The sequence below is a fragment of the Engystomops pustulosus genome, chromosome 9 (assembly GCF_040894005.1).
Source record: "Engystomops pustulosus chromosome 9, aEngPut4.maternal, whole genome shotgun sequence".
In the NCBI taxonomy this organism is placed as follows: domain Eukaryota; kingdom Metazoa; phylum Chordata; class Amphibia; order Anura; family Leptodactylidae; genus Engystomops; species Engystomops pustulosus.
Window position 1 is genome coordinate 66424355 of NC_092419.1, and position 14127 is coordinate 66438481.

At 42.5% G+C, this 14127-nt stretch overlaps 1 protein-coding gene and 32 pseudogenes across 1 annotated transcript in view; 1 reads left to right on the top strand and 32 right to left on the bottom strand.

Annotated features, from left to right (window-relative positions):
- LOC140076453 (uncharacterized) overlaps positions 1-12100 on the top strand; it is a 107896-nt gene extending 95796 nt beyond the window's left edge. The window contains exons 2-3 of the mRNA XM_072122981.1: positions 11133-11220; positions 12018-12100. Of these exons, the coding sequence (XP_071979082.1) occupies positions 11133-11220; positions 12018-12100 (171 nt within the window). The remainder of the gene's footprint in view (positions 1-11132; positions 11221-12017) is intronic.
- LOC140080121 (5S ribosomal RNA) lies at positions 7-125 on the bottom strand (annotated as a pseudogene).
- LOC140081619 (5S ribosomal RNA) lies at positions 196-314 on the bottom strand (annotated as a pseudogene).
- On the bottom strand, positions 385-503 carry LOC140089799 (5S ribosomal RNA; annotated as a pseudogene).
- On the bottom strand, positions 574-692 carry LOC140092615 (5S ribosomal RNA; annotated as a pseudogene).
- LOC140084164 (5S ribosomal RNA) lies at positions 763-881 on the bottom strand (annotated as a pseudogene).
- Positions 1141-1259, bottom strand: LOC140099310 (5S ribosomal RNA; annotated as a pseudogene).
- On the bottom strand, positions 1330-1448 carry LOC140086049 (5S ribosomal RNA; annotated as a pseudogene).
- LOC140089732 (5S ribosomal RNA) lies at positions 1708-1826 on the bottom strand (annotated as a pseudogene).
- Positions 1897-2015, bottom strand: LOC140086050 (5S ribosomal RNA; annotated as a pseudogene).
- Positions 2086-2204, bottom strand: LOC140099312 (5S ribosomal RNA; annotated as a pseudogene).
- Positions 2275-2393, bottom strand: LOC140086877 (5S ribosomal RNA; annotated as a pseudogene).
- LOC140099313 (5S ribosomal RNA) lies at positions 2464-2582 on the bottom strand (annotated as a pseudogene).
- Positions 2653-2771, bottom strand: LOC140084091 (5S ribosomal RNA; annotated as a pseudogene).
- On the bottom strand, positions 3031-3149 carry LOC140089734 (5S ribosomal RNA; annotated as a pseudogene).
- Positions 3220-3338, bottom strand: LOC140081809 (5S ribosomal RNA; annotated as a pseudogene).
- On the bottom strand, positions 3409-3527 carry LOC140086878 (5S ribosomal RNA; annotated as a pseudogene).
- LOC140080123 (5S ribosomal RNA) lies at positions 3779-3897 on the bottom strand (annotated as a pseudogene).
- Positions 3968-4086, bottom strand: LOC140085050 (5S ribosomal RNA; annotated as a pseudogene).
- Positions 4157-4275, bottom strand: LOC140084165 (5S ribosomal RNA; annotated as a pseudogene).
- Positions 4535-4653, bottom strand: LOC140089738 (5S ribosomal RNA; annotated as a pseudogene).
- Positions 4724-4842, bottom strand: LOC140081810 (5S ribosomal RNA; annotated as a pseudogene).
- LOC140099314 (5S ribosomal RNA) lies at positions 4913-5031 on the bottom strand (annotated as a pseudogene).
- On the bottom strand, positions 5283-5401 carry LOC140080124 (5S ribosomal RNA; annotated as a pseudogene).
- On the bottom strand, positions 5472-5590 carry LOC140084758 (5S ribosomal RNA; annotated as a pseudogene).
- On the bottom strand, positions 5661-5779 carry LOC140094530 (5S ribosomal RNA; annotated as a pseudogene).
- Positions 6039-6157, bottom strand: LOC140089739 (5S ribosomal RNA; annotated as a pseudogene).
- LOC140081811 (5S ribosomal RNA) lies at positions 6228-6346 on the bottom strand (annotated as a pseudogene).
- LOC140087289 (5S ribosomal RNA) lies at positions 6417-6535 on the bottom strand (annotated as a pseudogene).
- Positions 6787-6905, bottom strand: LOC140080125 (5S ribosomal RNA; annotated as a pseudogene).
- Positions 6976-7094, bottom strand: LOC140099315 (5S ribosomal RNA; annotated as a pseudogene).
- LOC140078601 (5S ribosomal RNA) lies at positions 7354-7472 on the bottom strand (annotated as a pseudogene).
- On the bottom strand, positions 7543-7661 carry LOC140080126 (5S ribosomal RNA; annotated as a pseudogene).
- Positions 12101-14127: the final 2027 nt, after the last annotated feature.

The window sequence follows — 14127 nt, forward strand, 5'->3', positions numbered from 1 at the left end:
CAAAAAGGTCAACAGAACTTGGGATTCCCAGCCAGTCTCCCATGCTGGTACTTGCCAAGCCTTAAGCTGCATTGCTGCTGCGATCTGACGAGAGCAGGCACATTCAGCTTAGAATGGCCGTTGACAGCAGCTGCCTAATTTCTACTTTCTTTTACTATCTCATAGAGAAACTAACACAATTTTCAGGTTCAAAAAGGTCAACGGAACTTGGGATTCCCAACCAGTCTCCCATGCTGGTACTTGCCAAGCCTTAAGCTGCATTGCTGCTGCGATCTGACGAGAGCAGGCACATTCAGCTTAGAATGGCCGTTGACAGCAGCTGTTCAATTTGAACCTTCTTTTACTATCTCATAGAGAAACTAACACAATTTTCAGGTTCAAAAAGGTCAACGTAACTTGGGATTCCCAGCCAGTCTCCCATGCTGGTACTTGCCAAGCCTTAAGCTGCATTGCTGCTGCGATCTGACGAGAGCAGGCACATTCAGCTTAGAATGGCCGTTGACAGCAGCTGTTCAATTTGAACCTTCTTTTACTATCTCATAGAGAAACTAACACAATTTACAGGTTCAAAAAGGTCAACAGAACTTGGGATTCCCAGCCAGTCTCCCATGCTGGTACTTGCCAAGCCTTAAGCTGCATTGCTGATGCGATCTGACGAGAGCAGGCACATTCAGCTTAGAATGGCCGTTGACAGCAGCTGTTCAATTTGAACCTTCTTTTACTATCTCATAGAGAAACTAACACAATTTTCAGGTTCAAAAAGGTCAACGGAACTTGGGATTCCCAGCCAGTCTCCCATGCTGGTACTTGCCAAGCCTTAAGCTGCATTGATGCTGCGATCTGACGAGAGCAGGCACATTCAGCTTAGAATGGCCGTTGACAGCAGCTGTTCAGTTTGAACCTTCTTTTACTATCTCATAGAGAAACTAACACAATTTTCAGGTTCAAAAAGGTCAACGGAACTTGGGATTCGCAGCCAGTCTCCCATGCTGGTACTTGCCAAGCCTTAAGCCGCATCGCTGCTGTGATCCGACAAGAGCACGCACATTCAGCTTAGAATGGCCGTTGACAGCAGCTGTTCAATTTGAACCTTCCTTTACTATCTCATAGAGAAACTAACACAATTTTCAGGTTCAAAAAGGTCAACGGAACTTGGGATTCCCAGCCAGTCTCCCATGCTGGTACTTGCCAAGCCTTAAGCTGCATTGCTGCTGCGATCTGACGAGAGCAGGCACATTCAGCTTAGAATGGCCGTTGACAGCAGCTGTTCAATTTGAACCTTCTTTTACTATCTCATAGAGAAACTAACACAATTTTCAGGTTCAAAAAGGTCAACAGAACTTGGGATTCCCAGCCAGTCTCCCATGCTGGTACTTGCCAAGCCTTAAGCTGCATTGCTGCTGCGATCTTACGAGAGCAGGCACATTCAGCTTAGAATGGCTGTTGACAGCAGCTGTTCAGTTTGAACCTTCTTTTACTATCTCATAGAGAAACTAACACAATTTTCAGGTTCAAAAAGGTCAACAGAACTTGGGATTCGCAGCCAGTCTCCCATGCTGGTACTTGCCAAGCCTTAAGCTGCATCGCTGCTGTGATCCGACAAGAGCACGCACATTCAGCTTAGAATGGCCGTTGACAGCAGCTGTTCAATTTGAACCTTCTTTTACTATCTCATAGAGAAACTAACACAATTTTCAGGTTCAAAAAGGTCAACGGAACTTGGGATTCCCAGCCAGTCTCCCATGCTGGTACTTGCCAAGCCTTAAGCTGCATTGCTGCTGCTATCTGACGAGAGCAGGCACATTCAGCTTAGAATGGCCGTTGACAGCAGCTGTTCAATTTGAACCTTCTTTTACTATCTCATAGAGAAACTAACACAATTTTCAGGTTCAAAAAGGTCAACAGAACTTGGGATTCCCAGCCAGTCTCCCATGCTGGTACTTGCCAAGCCTTAAGCTGCATTGCTGCTGCGATCTTACGAGAGCAGGCACATTCAGCTTAGAATGGCTGTTGACAGCAGCTGCTCAATTTGAACCTTCTTTTACTATCTCATAGAGAAACTAACACAATTTTCAGGTTCAAAAAGGTCAACGGAACTTGGGATTCCCAGCCAGTCTCCCATGCTGGTACTTGCCAAGCCTTAAGCTGCATTGCTGCTGCGATCTGACGAGAGCAGGCACATTCAGCTTAGAATGGCCGTTGACAGCAGCTGTTCAGTTTGAACCTTCTTTTACTATCTCATAGAGAAACTAACACAATTTTCAGGTTCAAAAAGGTCAACGGAACTTGGGATTCCCAGCCAGTCTCCCATGCTGGTACTTGCCAAGCCTTAAGCTGCATTGCTGCTGCAATCTGACGAGAGCAGGCACATTCAGCTTAGAATGGCCGTTGACAGCAGCTGCCTAATTTCTACTTTCTTTTACTATCTCATAGAGAAACTAACACAATTTTCAGGTTCAAAAAGGTCAACGGAACTTGGGATTCCCAGCCAGTCTCCCATGCTGGTACTTGCCAAGCCTTAAGCTGCATTGCTGCTGCGATCTGACGAGAGCAGGCACATTCAGCTTAGAATGGCCGTTGACAGCAGCTGTTCAATTTGAACCTTCTTTTACTATCTCATAGAGAAACTAACACAATTTTCAGTTTCTAAAAGGTCAACGGAACTTGGGATTCCCAGCCAGTCTCCCATGCTGGTACTTGCCAAGCCTTAAGCTGCATTGATGCTGCGATCTGACGAGAGCAGGCACATTCAGCTTAGAATGGCCGTTGACAGCAGCTGTTCAGTTTGAACCTTCTTTTACTATCTCATAGAGAAACTAACACAATTTTCAGGTTCAAAAAGGTCAACAGAACTTGGGATTCGCAGCCAGTCTCCCATGCTGGTACTTGCCAAGCCTTAAGCTGCATCGCTGCTGTGATCCGACAAGAGCACGCACATTCAGCTTAGAATGGCCGTTGACAGCAGCTGTTCAGTTTGAACCTTCTTTTACTATCTCATAGAGAAACTAACACAATTTTCAGGTTCAAAAAGGTCAACGGAACTTGGGATTCCCAGCCAGTCTCCCATGCTGGTACTTGCCAAGCCTTAAGCTGCATTGCTGCTGCTATCTGACGAGAGCAGGCACATTCAGCTTAGAATGGCCGTTGACAGCAGCTGTTCAATTTGAACCTTCTTTTACTATCTCATAGAGAAACTAACACAATTTTCATGTTCAAAAAGGTCAACAGAACTTGGGATTCCCAGCCAGTCTCCCATGCTGGTACTTGCCAAGCCTTAAGCTGCATTGCTGCTGCGATCTGACGAGAGCAGGCACATTCAGCTTAGAATGGCTGTTGACAGCAGCTGTTCAATTTGAACCTTCTTTTACTATCTCATAGAGAAAGTAACACAATTTTCAGGTTCAAAAAGGTCAACGGAACTTGGGATTCCCAGCCAGTCTCCCATGCTGGTACTTGCCAAGCCTTAAGCTGCATTGCTGCTGCAATCTGACGAGAGCAGGCACATTCAGCTTAGAATGGCCGTTGACAGCAGCTGTTCAGTTTGAACCTTCTTTTACTATCTCATAGAGAAACTAACACAATTTTCAGGTTCAAAAAGGTCAACGGAACTTGGGATTCCCAGCCAGTCTCCCATGCTGGTACTTGCCAAGCCTTAAGCTGCTGCAATCTGATGAGAGCAGGCACATTCAGCTTAGAATGGCCGTTGACAGCAGCTGTTCAATTTGAACCTTCTTTTACTATCTCATAGAGAAACTAACACAATTTTCAGGTTCAAAAAGGTCAACAGAACTTGGGATTCCCAGCCAGTCTCCCATGCTGGTACTTGCCAAGCCTTAAGCTGCATTGCTGCTGCGATCTGACGAGAGCAGGCACATTCAGCTTAGAATGGCCGTTGACAGCAGCTGCCTAATTTCTACTTTCTTTTACTATCTCATAGAGAAACTAACACAATTTTCAGGTTCAAAAAGGTCAACGGAACTTGGGATTCCCAGCCAGTCTCCCATGCTGGTACTTGCCAAGCCTTAAGCTGCATTGCTGCTGCGATCTGACGAGAGCAGGCACATTCAGCTTAGAATGGCCGTTGATAGCAGCTGTTCAATTTGAACCTTCTTTTACTATCTCATAGAGAAACTAACACAATTTTCAGGTTCAAAAAGGTCAACGGAACTTGGGATTCCCAGCCAGTCTCCCATGCTGGTACTTGCCAAGCCTTAAGCTGCATTGATGCTGCGATCTGACGAGAGCAGGCACATTCAGCTTAGAATGGCCGTTGACAGCAGCTGTTCAGTTTGAACCTTCTTTTACTATCTCATAGAGAAACTAACACAATTTTCAGGTTCAAAAAGGTCAACGGAACTTGGGATTCGCAGCCAGTCTCCCATGCTGGTACTTGCCAAGCCTTAAGCTGCATCGCTGCTGTGATCCGACAAGAGCACGCACATTCAGCTTAGAATGGCCGTTGACAGCAGCTGTTCAATTTGAACCTTCTTTTACTATCTCATAGAGAAACTAACACAATTTTCAGGTTCAAAAAGGTCAACGGAACTTGGGATTCCCAGCCAGTCTCCCATGCTGGTACTTGCCAAGCCTTAAGCTGCATTGCTGCTGCTATCTGACGAGAGCAGGCACATTCAGCTTAGAATGGCCGTTGACAGCAGCTGTTCAATTTGAACCTTCTTTTACTATCTCATAGAGAAACTAACACAATTTTCAGGTTCAAAAAGGTCAACAGAACTTGGGATTCCCAGCCAGTCTCCCATGCTGGTACTTGCCAAGCCTTAAGCTGCATTGCTGCTGCGATCTGACGAGAGCAGGCACATTCAGCTTAGAATGGCTGTTGACAGCAGCTGTTCAATTTGAACCTTCTTTTACTATCTCATAGAGAAACTAACACAATTTTCAGGTTCAAAAAGGTCAACGGAACTTGGGATTCCCAGCCAGTCTCCCATGCTGGTACTTGCCAAGCCTTAAGCTGCATTGCTGCTGCGATCTGACGAGAGCAGGCACATTCAGCTTAGAATGGCCGTTGACAGCAGCTGTTCAGTTTGAACCTTCTTTTACTATCTCATAGAGAAACTAACACAATTTTCAGGTTCAAAAAGGTCAACGGAACTTGGGATTCCCAGCCAGTCTCCCATGCTGGTACTTGCCAAGCCTTAAGCTGCTGCGATCTGATGAGAGCAGGCACATTCAGCTTAGAATGGCCGTTGACAGCAGCTGTTCAATTTGAACCTTCTTTTACTATCTCATAGAGAAACTAACACAATTTTCAGGTTCAAAAAGGTCAACAGAACTTGGGATTCCCAGCCAGTCTCCCATGCTGGTACTTGCCAAGCCTTAAGCTGCATTGCTGCTGCGATCTGACGAGAGCAGGCACATTCAGCTTAGAATGGCCGTTGACAGCAGCTGCCTAATTTCTACTTTCTTTTACTATCTCATAGAGAAACTAACACAATTTTCAGGTTCAAAAAGGGCAACGGAACTTGGGATTCCCAGCCAGTCTCCCATGCTGGTACTTGCCAAGCCTTAAGCTGCATTGCTGCTGCGATCTGACGAGAGCAGGCACATTCAGCTTAGAATGGCCGTTGACAGCAGCTGTTCAATTTGAACCTTCTTTTACTATCTCATAGAGAAACTAACACAATTTTCAGGTTCAAAAAGGTCAACGGAACTTGGGATTCCCAGCCAGTCTCCCATGCTGGTACTTGCCAAGCCTTAAGCTGCATTGATGCTGCGATCTGACAAGAGCAGGCACATTCAGCTTAGAATGGCCGTTGACAGCAGCTGTTCAGTTTGAACCTTCTTTTACTATCTCATAGAGAAACTAACACAATTTTCAGGTTCTAAAAGGTCAACGGAACTTGGGATTCGCAGCCAGTCTCCCATGCTGGTACTTGCCAAGCCTTAAGCTGCATCGCTGCTGTGATCCGACAAGAGCACGCACATTCAGCTTAGAATGGCCGTTGACAGCAGCTGTTCAATTTGAACCTTCTTTTACTATCTCATAGAGAAACTAACACAATTTTCAGGTTCAAAAAGGTCAACGGAACTTGGGATTCCCAGCCAGTCTCCCATGCTGGTACTTGCCAAGCCTTAAGCTGCATTGCTGCTGCTATCTGACGAGAGCAGGCACATTCAGCTTAGAATGGCCGTTGACAGCAGCTGTTCAATTTGAACCTTCTTTTACTATCTCATAGAGAAACTAACACAATTTTCAGGTTCAAAAAGGTCAACAGAACTTGGGATTCCCAGCCAGTCTCCCATGCTGGTACTTGCCAAGCCTTAAGCTGCATTGCTGCTGCGATCTGACGAGAGCAGGCACATTCAGCTTAGAATGGCTGTTGACAGCAGCTGTTCAATTTGAACCTTCTTTTACTATCTCATAGAGAAACTAACACAATTTTCAGGTTCAAAAAGGTCAACGGAACTTGGGATTCCCAGCCAGTCTCCCATGCTGGTACTTGCCAAGCCTTAAGTTGCATTGCTGCTGCGATCTGACGAGAGCAGGCACATTCAGCTTAGAATGGCCGTTGACAGCAGCTGTTCAGTTTGAACCTTCTTTTACTATCTCATAGAGAAACTAACACAATTTTCAGGTTCAAAAAGGTCAACAGAACTTGGGATTCCCAGCCAGTCTCCCATGCTGGTACTTGCCAAGCCTTAAGCTGCTGCGATCTGACGAGAGCAGGCACATTCAGCTTAGAATGGCCGTTGACCGCAGCTGTTCAATTTGAACCTTCTTTTACTATCTCATAGAGAAACTAACACAATTTTCAGGTTCAAAAAGGTCAACAGAACTTGGGATTCCCAGCCAGTCTCCCATGCTGGTACTTGCCAAGCCTTAAGCTGCATTGCTGCTGCGATCTGACGAGAGCAGGCACATTCAGCTTAGAATGGCCGTTGACAGCAGCTGCCTAATTTCTACTTTCTTTTACTATCTCATAGAGAAACTAACACAATTTTCAGGTTCAAAAAGGTCAACGGAACTTGGGATTCCCAGCCAGTCTCCCATGCTGGTACTTGCCAAGCCTTAAGCTGCATTGCTGCTGCGATCTGACGAGAGCAGGCACATTCAGCTTAGAATGGCCGTTGACAGCAGCTGTTCAGTTTGAACCTTCTTTTACTATCTCATAGAGAAACTAACACAATTTTCAGGTTCAAAAAGGTCAACGGAACTTGGGATTCGCAGCCAGTCTCCCATGCTGGTACTTGCCAAGCCTTAAGCTGCATCGCTGCTGTGATCCGACAAGAGCACGCACATTCAGCTTAGAATGGCCGTTGACAGCAGCTGTTCAATTTGAACCTTCTTTTACTATCTCATAGAGAAACTAACACAATTTTCAGGTTCAAAAAAGTCAACGGAACTTGGGATTCCCAGCCAGTCTCCCATGCTGGTACTTGCCAAGCCTTAAGCTGCATTGCTGCTGCGATCTGACGAGAGCAGGCACATTCAGCTTAGAATGGCCGTTGACAGCAGCTGTTCAATTTGAACCTTCTTTTACTATCTCATAGAGAAACTAACACAATTTTCAGGTTCAAAAAGGTCAACAGAACTTGGGATTCCCAGCCAGTCTCCCATGCTGGTACTTGCCAAGCCTTAAGCTGCATTGCTGCTGCGATCTGACGAGAGCAGGCACATTCAGCTTAGAATGGCCGTTGACAGCAGCTGTTCAATTTGAACCTTCTTTTACTATCTCATAGAGAAACTAACACAATTTTCAGGTTCAAAAAGGTCAACGGAACTTGGGATTCCCAGCCAGTCTCCCATGCTGTTACTTGCCAAGCCTGATAGGGATGAACCCAATATACTCTCATCCATACATATCTTGAGGCCCTTATAAAGAACCTCTTTGTCTTAAATTCACTTATAAAAATAAAGCCTCACAAGGTACAGTCAATGCAGGTGACCAGAAAGAACCTTGACCGGTTATTAATACTCTTAATTACAGGACTTCTGATTAGTATCAGTGAATAATGACTATTAAGGTAGCTTGTGCCAGCTCGCACCTGGCACTTAATGGGAAAATCAATAATGGAATTTATTCACCCTGATATGCCCTGCAAACTAGAACATATGTTAATTATTAAATATAGTTAAATGGAAACTGACCAATTGTTATAATATTTCCTAATGGTTCAATGAAACTATCCAATAATTGTAAGACAGCTTAACATGTAAACACCCTTCTTTTGGGTATATAAGACGATGTCATGCACCAATAAAGCAGAGTTTTATTCAGAGAACCAGGATGTGTTCTTGTCTGAAATTCTCGGCGAGCTCGTCATCATCCTGAATTTGGCTCCTCTCCAATATACTGAATTGTCCCCATTGAGGACTACCCTAACAGTAAATGGCGCTTCCAATCGCGGGGCAGTTGGAAACAGATTGACTTCAGTACTGCAGACCCGGCAACACAACAGGCTCTTTGGCAGCGGACACACAGACAACCCCGGGGATGGTAAGAACCTTATTCTTACACAAACTTCTCTGTGTCTCCTCTATCTCAAAGTCTGCCGCCGGATTTACGGTACGTTATAGATAAGTCTTTCTTCTTACTGCTCAATATTTATTGACAAAGAACCGTAGAATATCCCTGAGATAATTATAAGAGTATATTGGAGAAGGTTTATGTTTGTGCCGCTATTATATGTTGTTTGTTTATGTTGTTGTATGAATGGTGTATGACTGATATGAGTCCACCTCGAAGGCAACTCCTGGCCAGAAAGACTAACCTCTTCCCGTAATACTGGCTTGTCCGGTTTGCGTGTGAACAAGACGCCCCTGCTGGCTGGTTTAAGTTGCAGATTATTGTCACTTCTCGGAGACTGTTAGCTGTAGTCGGAAGAATTGTTTAAACCCGCACTAGAAACAACTTTCATCATAGTAAGCTGTAAAAGTTTAGTTAATCTTACACTCTGGCTGATGTATAAGAGATATGTATACGCTAAATTTACATTGAGTTTCTTCCGTGCTTACCCAAGGAGCCTAGGGGATTTAGTGACGTGACTCCAGTGTAGTCACTTGGCCAAGTCACAAATCATATTAAAGGGCCTGCACACCAACACACTGAAATATGCTCGTTGAGCTCAGTTATAAATAAGTGGGTACCGCAAGTTGCAGGACAATAGAGTAAAGGCAACCTAGGTAGTTGTGGGCTTCATAGCCATAATACGGAAAAGGGCGTTTTAGAGGCAGCCAGAGAAAAAGATAGACCTAAAGACAGCAAATGTATTTCACACCAACGGGTACTTCTGACTAATATTTCCGGGATATAGCAGGTGGAATAAGGGATAACATTTATTTTGACAAGAAAAGACCTTATAAGCAGCTTTAGGAAGTAATAAGCAAAGTTATAAAAAAAAAAAAAAGAAAAATAAGGAAAAAAAAAAATAGAAAAATAATAAAGAAATAAAAAAAAAAATGAGTACACGTGCTCAACAGTTGGTTAATACTGTATGGGAAGCACTATCAAAAGAAGCTAAAAACACTTCTTAGCAGAACTGATGGATTGGTGTCAGGAAAGGATAATAGAGACACTTCTGGATGACGAAGATCCAAATAGTACTGAAGAACAAATCCAGGTTGTACAGGCAGCAGAAACAGCTGAGCTAGGTCAAGTAAAATATTTCCCAAGGAAATGTTCCCAACAGAGATTCAAGTGTCCCACTTGTGGGAAACTATGGGACCTTTTAGGAGAAGTTATAAACGTTCAAACCGCTCCCATAGGAGCACCAGTACAATTACCACCCAGTGTCCCCATTCTTCCAAGGTCTCAGAAAATGGTTACACTCCATTTTCCAGATGGTAGAACAATTCACTTGTTAGTAGAACCTAATGTATCTGAAACAGTCACCTACCATGTGAACCCATCTCACTCTTTTGTTGGCACCCTGTATACACAATTAGCTGAAGGGATTGAAGAATGCAGCAATAATCTATGCCCAATACCCTATCATTCCCCATGACTAAAATATCACGATAATTTTACAGATGGGTTTCCCCTGGGTCCAAAAATTTTGGCTGCATTTACTTTTAGGAAACAACGATATATTTGGTGGATGTCACCACTAGGAGTCCGAAAATTTTAATGGTTGGTTTTCTAAATTTCATTTCAGGAAAATGTTCTTTCTGACACATGAAGGTAATCGAGTCACTAAGTAACACATGGGAGTTTAGCTATGTACTACTTTGAGTAGAGTATTGTATTAGAAGCCGTGGATCTGCTATGTCTGCACCCTCATGCAACAATTGTATAAATGATTAGACACATAGCTTTTCCAACTTTCCACAGAAGCCTAGAAGCCTTCGTTTATTTTCACTCACTCAGTGGACATCCTTTTAGCCGCAGCATCAGGTAGCTGACTAAATCCTATTACATGTAGGCGTTTTATTATATTGTATTGAATTAAGGCAAAAATATTATAAGAATTTAAGTTCAGAGACTGCTTCTGAAATTATACCCCATTATGTAGTAACTACTTCACCATTTCCATTTTGCATAATTTGCATAACTTTTTGAATATAATGCAGCAAACTTTCTCTTCCTGTTTAGAAACTTACATTGCAAATTGCAGCAGATTTTAAGTGCTTGACATTGAATCCAGATACCTTAGTTCCCATTAATGTGATTGATGCAATGTCAACAGGGGGGGAAGGTAGATAGAAAGTATAATGTAGGAAACCTTGCTTAACAAGGTATCTTTGTTTAACAATACTTTTTGGCATTATGTTTTACCGTTGTTTTACCATCTTAAACATTTTTATTCTATGAAATACCTTCTTTTTATGATACAGTCATCTAATAAGTAAACAAAGGGGGTTTCGGAAAGTCTTCTGATGTCTTGCAATCACCACTATAGCTGTTTGGTACCATTTCAGTCTCATTTTGCAAGTAGTCAGAGGGTATAGGATATCGTATGTATAAATTTGTGCTGCATCATTCTGGTATTTATATTTAAGAAACTTCTTTTTATTGTATTTGTGATATTGTTTCAAGCTTAATAATTAAAGAAGAGCTTACTGAATAAGATGATATATGAGCAAATAAGACCTGTAACCATACACTGTGCTGTCACTAGACTTTATACCATTCTATATCTATATCATTCCTCTTATTTTCTTTAAATCATAGCACAGGAAACTTAAGGATAATAATCAGATTTCAAGTTTTTGTAGACGGATAAAGCCAGCATCGGAGAGGACGGACGGTTCCACAGTGGGTATGAAGTGGTCACACAACATGATGTAGTAAAAGCAGAACCACTCCTTCCTCACATGTCTGCACAGGAGGAGGAGCTGAAGGCCCTCATTGGAGCGCATAGAGTAATGTCTCAGGTAAATACATACAATATTGTAGGGAGAAAGACAGGGACTTCCTCACCTCCATAGGTAGACTAGTAGAACATGAGAACATAATCAAATAACTTATGGAACATTGTATATTACACAAGAAGTTGACATAGTAAAGGTAAAAGGCACATACAAAACTGGCCACTAATGAGGCACAAGGCAACCACAGGGTGAATAAAGCGGAAAAGGTGACAACCAGGAGGACAAGAGCGGCAGAGGTCCCAGAAACCTCACAGATCAAGGTAAGCACTGAGCCTAACCATGCATTTGACTTCAGTATTTTACAGTCTCTGACCTGGCAAACCACCGGGGAAGAGAGGAAGATCTGGTCGAAGGCTGGCACTCGGGAAGAGTCTGATCTGTGGAAGCTGGGGAGAGAATATGCCTACCCAGATTTATGTACCCTATGATGGCTGAAGCTGCTCAAGGTCCAACTCACCTGTTTAAAGAAGCTATGTGCTCTCTAGTGGACATACAACGCTCCACACCTGGGGTTATTACTACCACAGCCAGGTTTACAAAAGCATATCTCACATGTGCATAACTACGATAATATAGGAAAAATCACACACCTAGACACCTCTATCTGTTCCAATGACTGCTAATTGACCTCATGCAACTAACCAAGGTTGGTAGTATGCTCTTGTGTATGTTGATCTGTTCTTAGGGTGGCCGGAAGCTCTCCTGATGCGTGAAGGAAACTTCTACAGAAGAATTAAAATTAGTGAAATTTCTGTAGATTTGGTATAACAGAGGTAATTAAAATTCAGCAAGGTATGCAAAGGATAGACAATCTATACCTAATTTAAATAACCAACACAATAGAGTGAAGTAAAGAATTGACTAAAGGGAATAGGGCCTATTAGTCTTCTCCAAAAGACAAAGGTCTCTATTGCTTGAAATATATATACCCAGAAGGGAGGGCCCCAACAAAGTATTTCCATGCTAAAAGCTATCCCAATATGGGAAGGTGAGATCACAGAGATGCGTCACAGAACAAAAATACTAGAGGATAAATAATGACAAGATAATTATAAGTAAATCTAATTGTATAGCATTTGCCACTGCTAGTTCTAACGAATACATCATTTAAACTTTCTGATCACCCAAAAAGACTCACAACATACTGTGTATGTTAGCTATGTGAAGGGCTTCGTATGAGCCCATTTATTATCTATGTATTGTTTATTAAAGTTGCGCCCACCAGTCATAACATACTGGGTAACCCCATGAGTAGGAGAACAATCCTTGTTTCCAGGAAACTGGTAAGGTGAAACATGAAGCTCAAACTTAGATTGCTAAGTAAACTGGGCCGAGGAGTAAGCTAAATGTAGCTCATTGGTGTAAAGAGAAGACTGATCCCTAGATCCAAGAATGTATATAGATGATATTCGAATTCCAAGAGATATCTCTGATAAGTTTAAAGCAGGAAACTTAATAACTGCAGAGCTGGAATTAGTTCTCGATTCCTCAACATATTGACTATTGATATTTTGACTTAAAGATTAAATAAATATAGACATGTCCTTAGTATAAAAAGGAGGGGTTAAGAATTTGGATTTTATCATTGTTTTTTTATTATTTCCATAGTATAGTCCAATATTGGAACATTCTCACCGTGATCCAAAGAACTTGCAGGAAACTCCAGCATTGATGATATTTTTACCCACCGGTTGGAGTTTTGGCTGAGAAAATGGAGCAGTATGTTCTGGTCTCTTCATCTCGTCAGCCGTCATGACAGCATCACAAGTCACCTGTTGTTACTGTATTGCTAACTTACTGTAATAAGGACTTATATAACGACTGATTGAAACATCCATCACTAAGACCGTGTATCCACTAGGGAGATGATGATGATGATGAAGGAGAGAGAATGTTGTGAGAATAAGATATGAGACTCCCCTACTCTGGGGAATTCAGTGAAGGAACATAATCTGAAGTCTGACAATGGTCTTTTACCATTGAAGTACGTAGGGTGAGGAGAGGCTCATATTTGTTCTCAAAAGGAGGGATTGATAGGGATGAACCCAATATACTCTCATCCATACATATCTTGAGGCCCTTATAAAGAACCTCTTTGTCTTAAATTCACTTATAAAAATAAAGCCTCACAAGGTACAGTCAATGCAGGTGACCAGAAAGAACCTTGACCGGTTATTAATACTCTTAATTACAGGACTTCTGATTAGTATCAGTGAATAATGACTATTAAGGTAGCTTGTGCCAGCTCGCACCTGGCACTTAATGGGAAAATCAATAATGGAATTTATTCACCCTGATATGCCCTGCAAACTAGAACATATGTTAATTATTAAATATAGTTAAATGGAAACTGACCAATTGTTATAATATTTCCTAATGGTTCAATGAAACTATCCAATAATTGTAAGACAGCTTAACATGTAAACGCCCTTCTTTTGGGTATATAAGACGATGTCATGCACCAATAAAGCAGAGTTTTATTCAGAGAACCAGGATGTGTTCTTGTCTGAAATTCTCGGCGAGCTCGTCATCATCCTGAATTTGGCTCCTCTCCAATATACTGAATTGTCCCCATTGAGGACTACCCTAACAAGCCTTAAGCTGCATTGCTGCTGCGATCTGACGAGAGCAGGCACATTCAGCTTAGAATGGCCGTTGACAGCAGCTGTTCAGTTTGAACCTTCTTTTACTATCTCATAGAGAAACTAACACAATTTTCAGGTTCAAAAAGGTCAACGGAACTTGGGATTCCCAGCCAGTCTCCCATGCTGTTACTTGCCAAGCCTTAAGCTGCT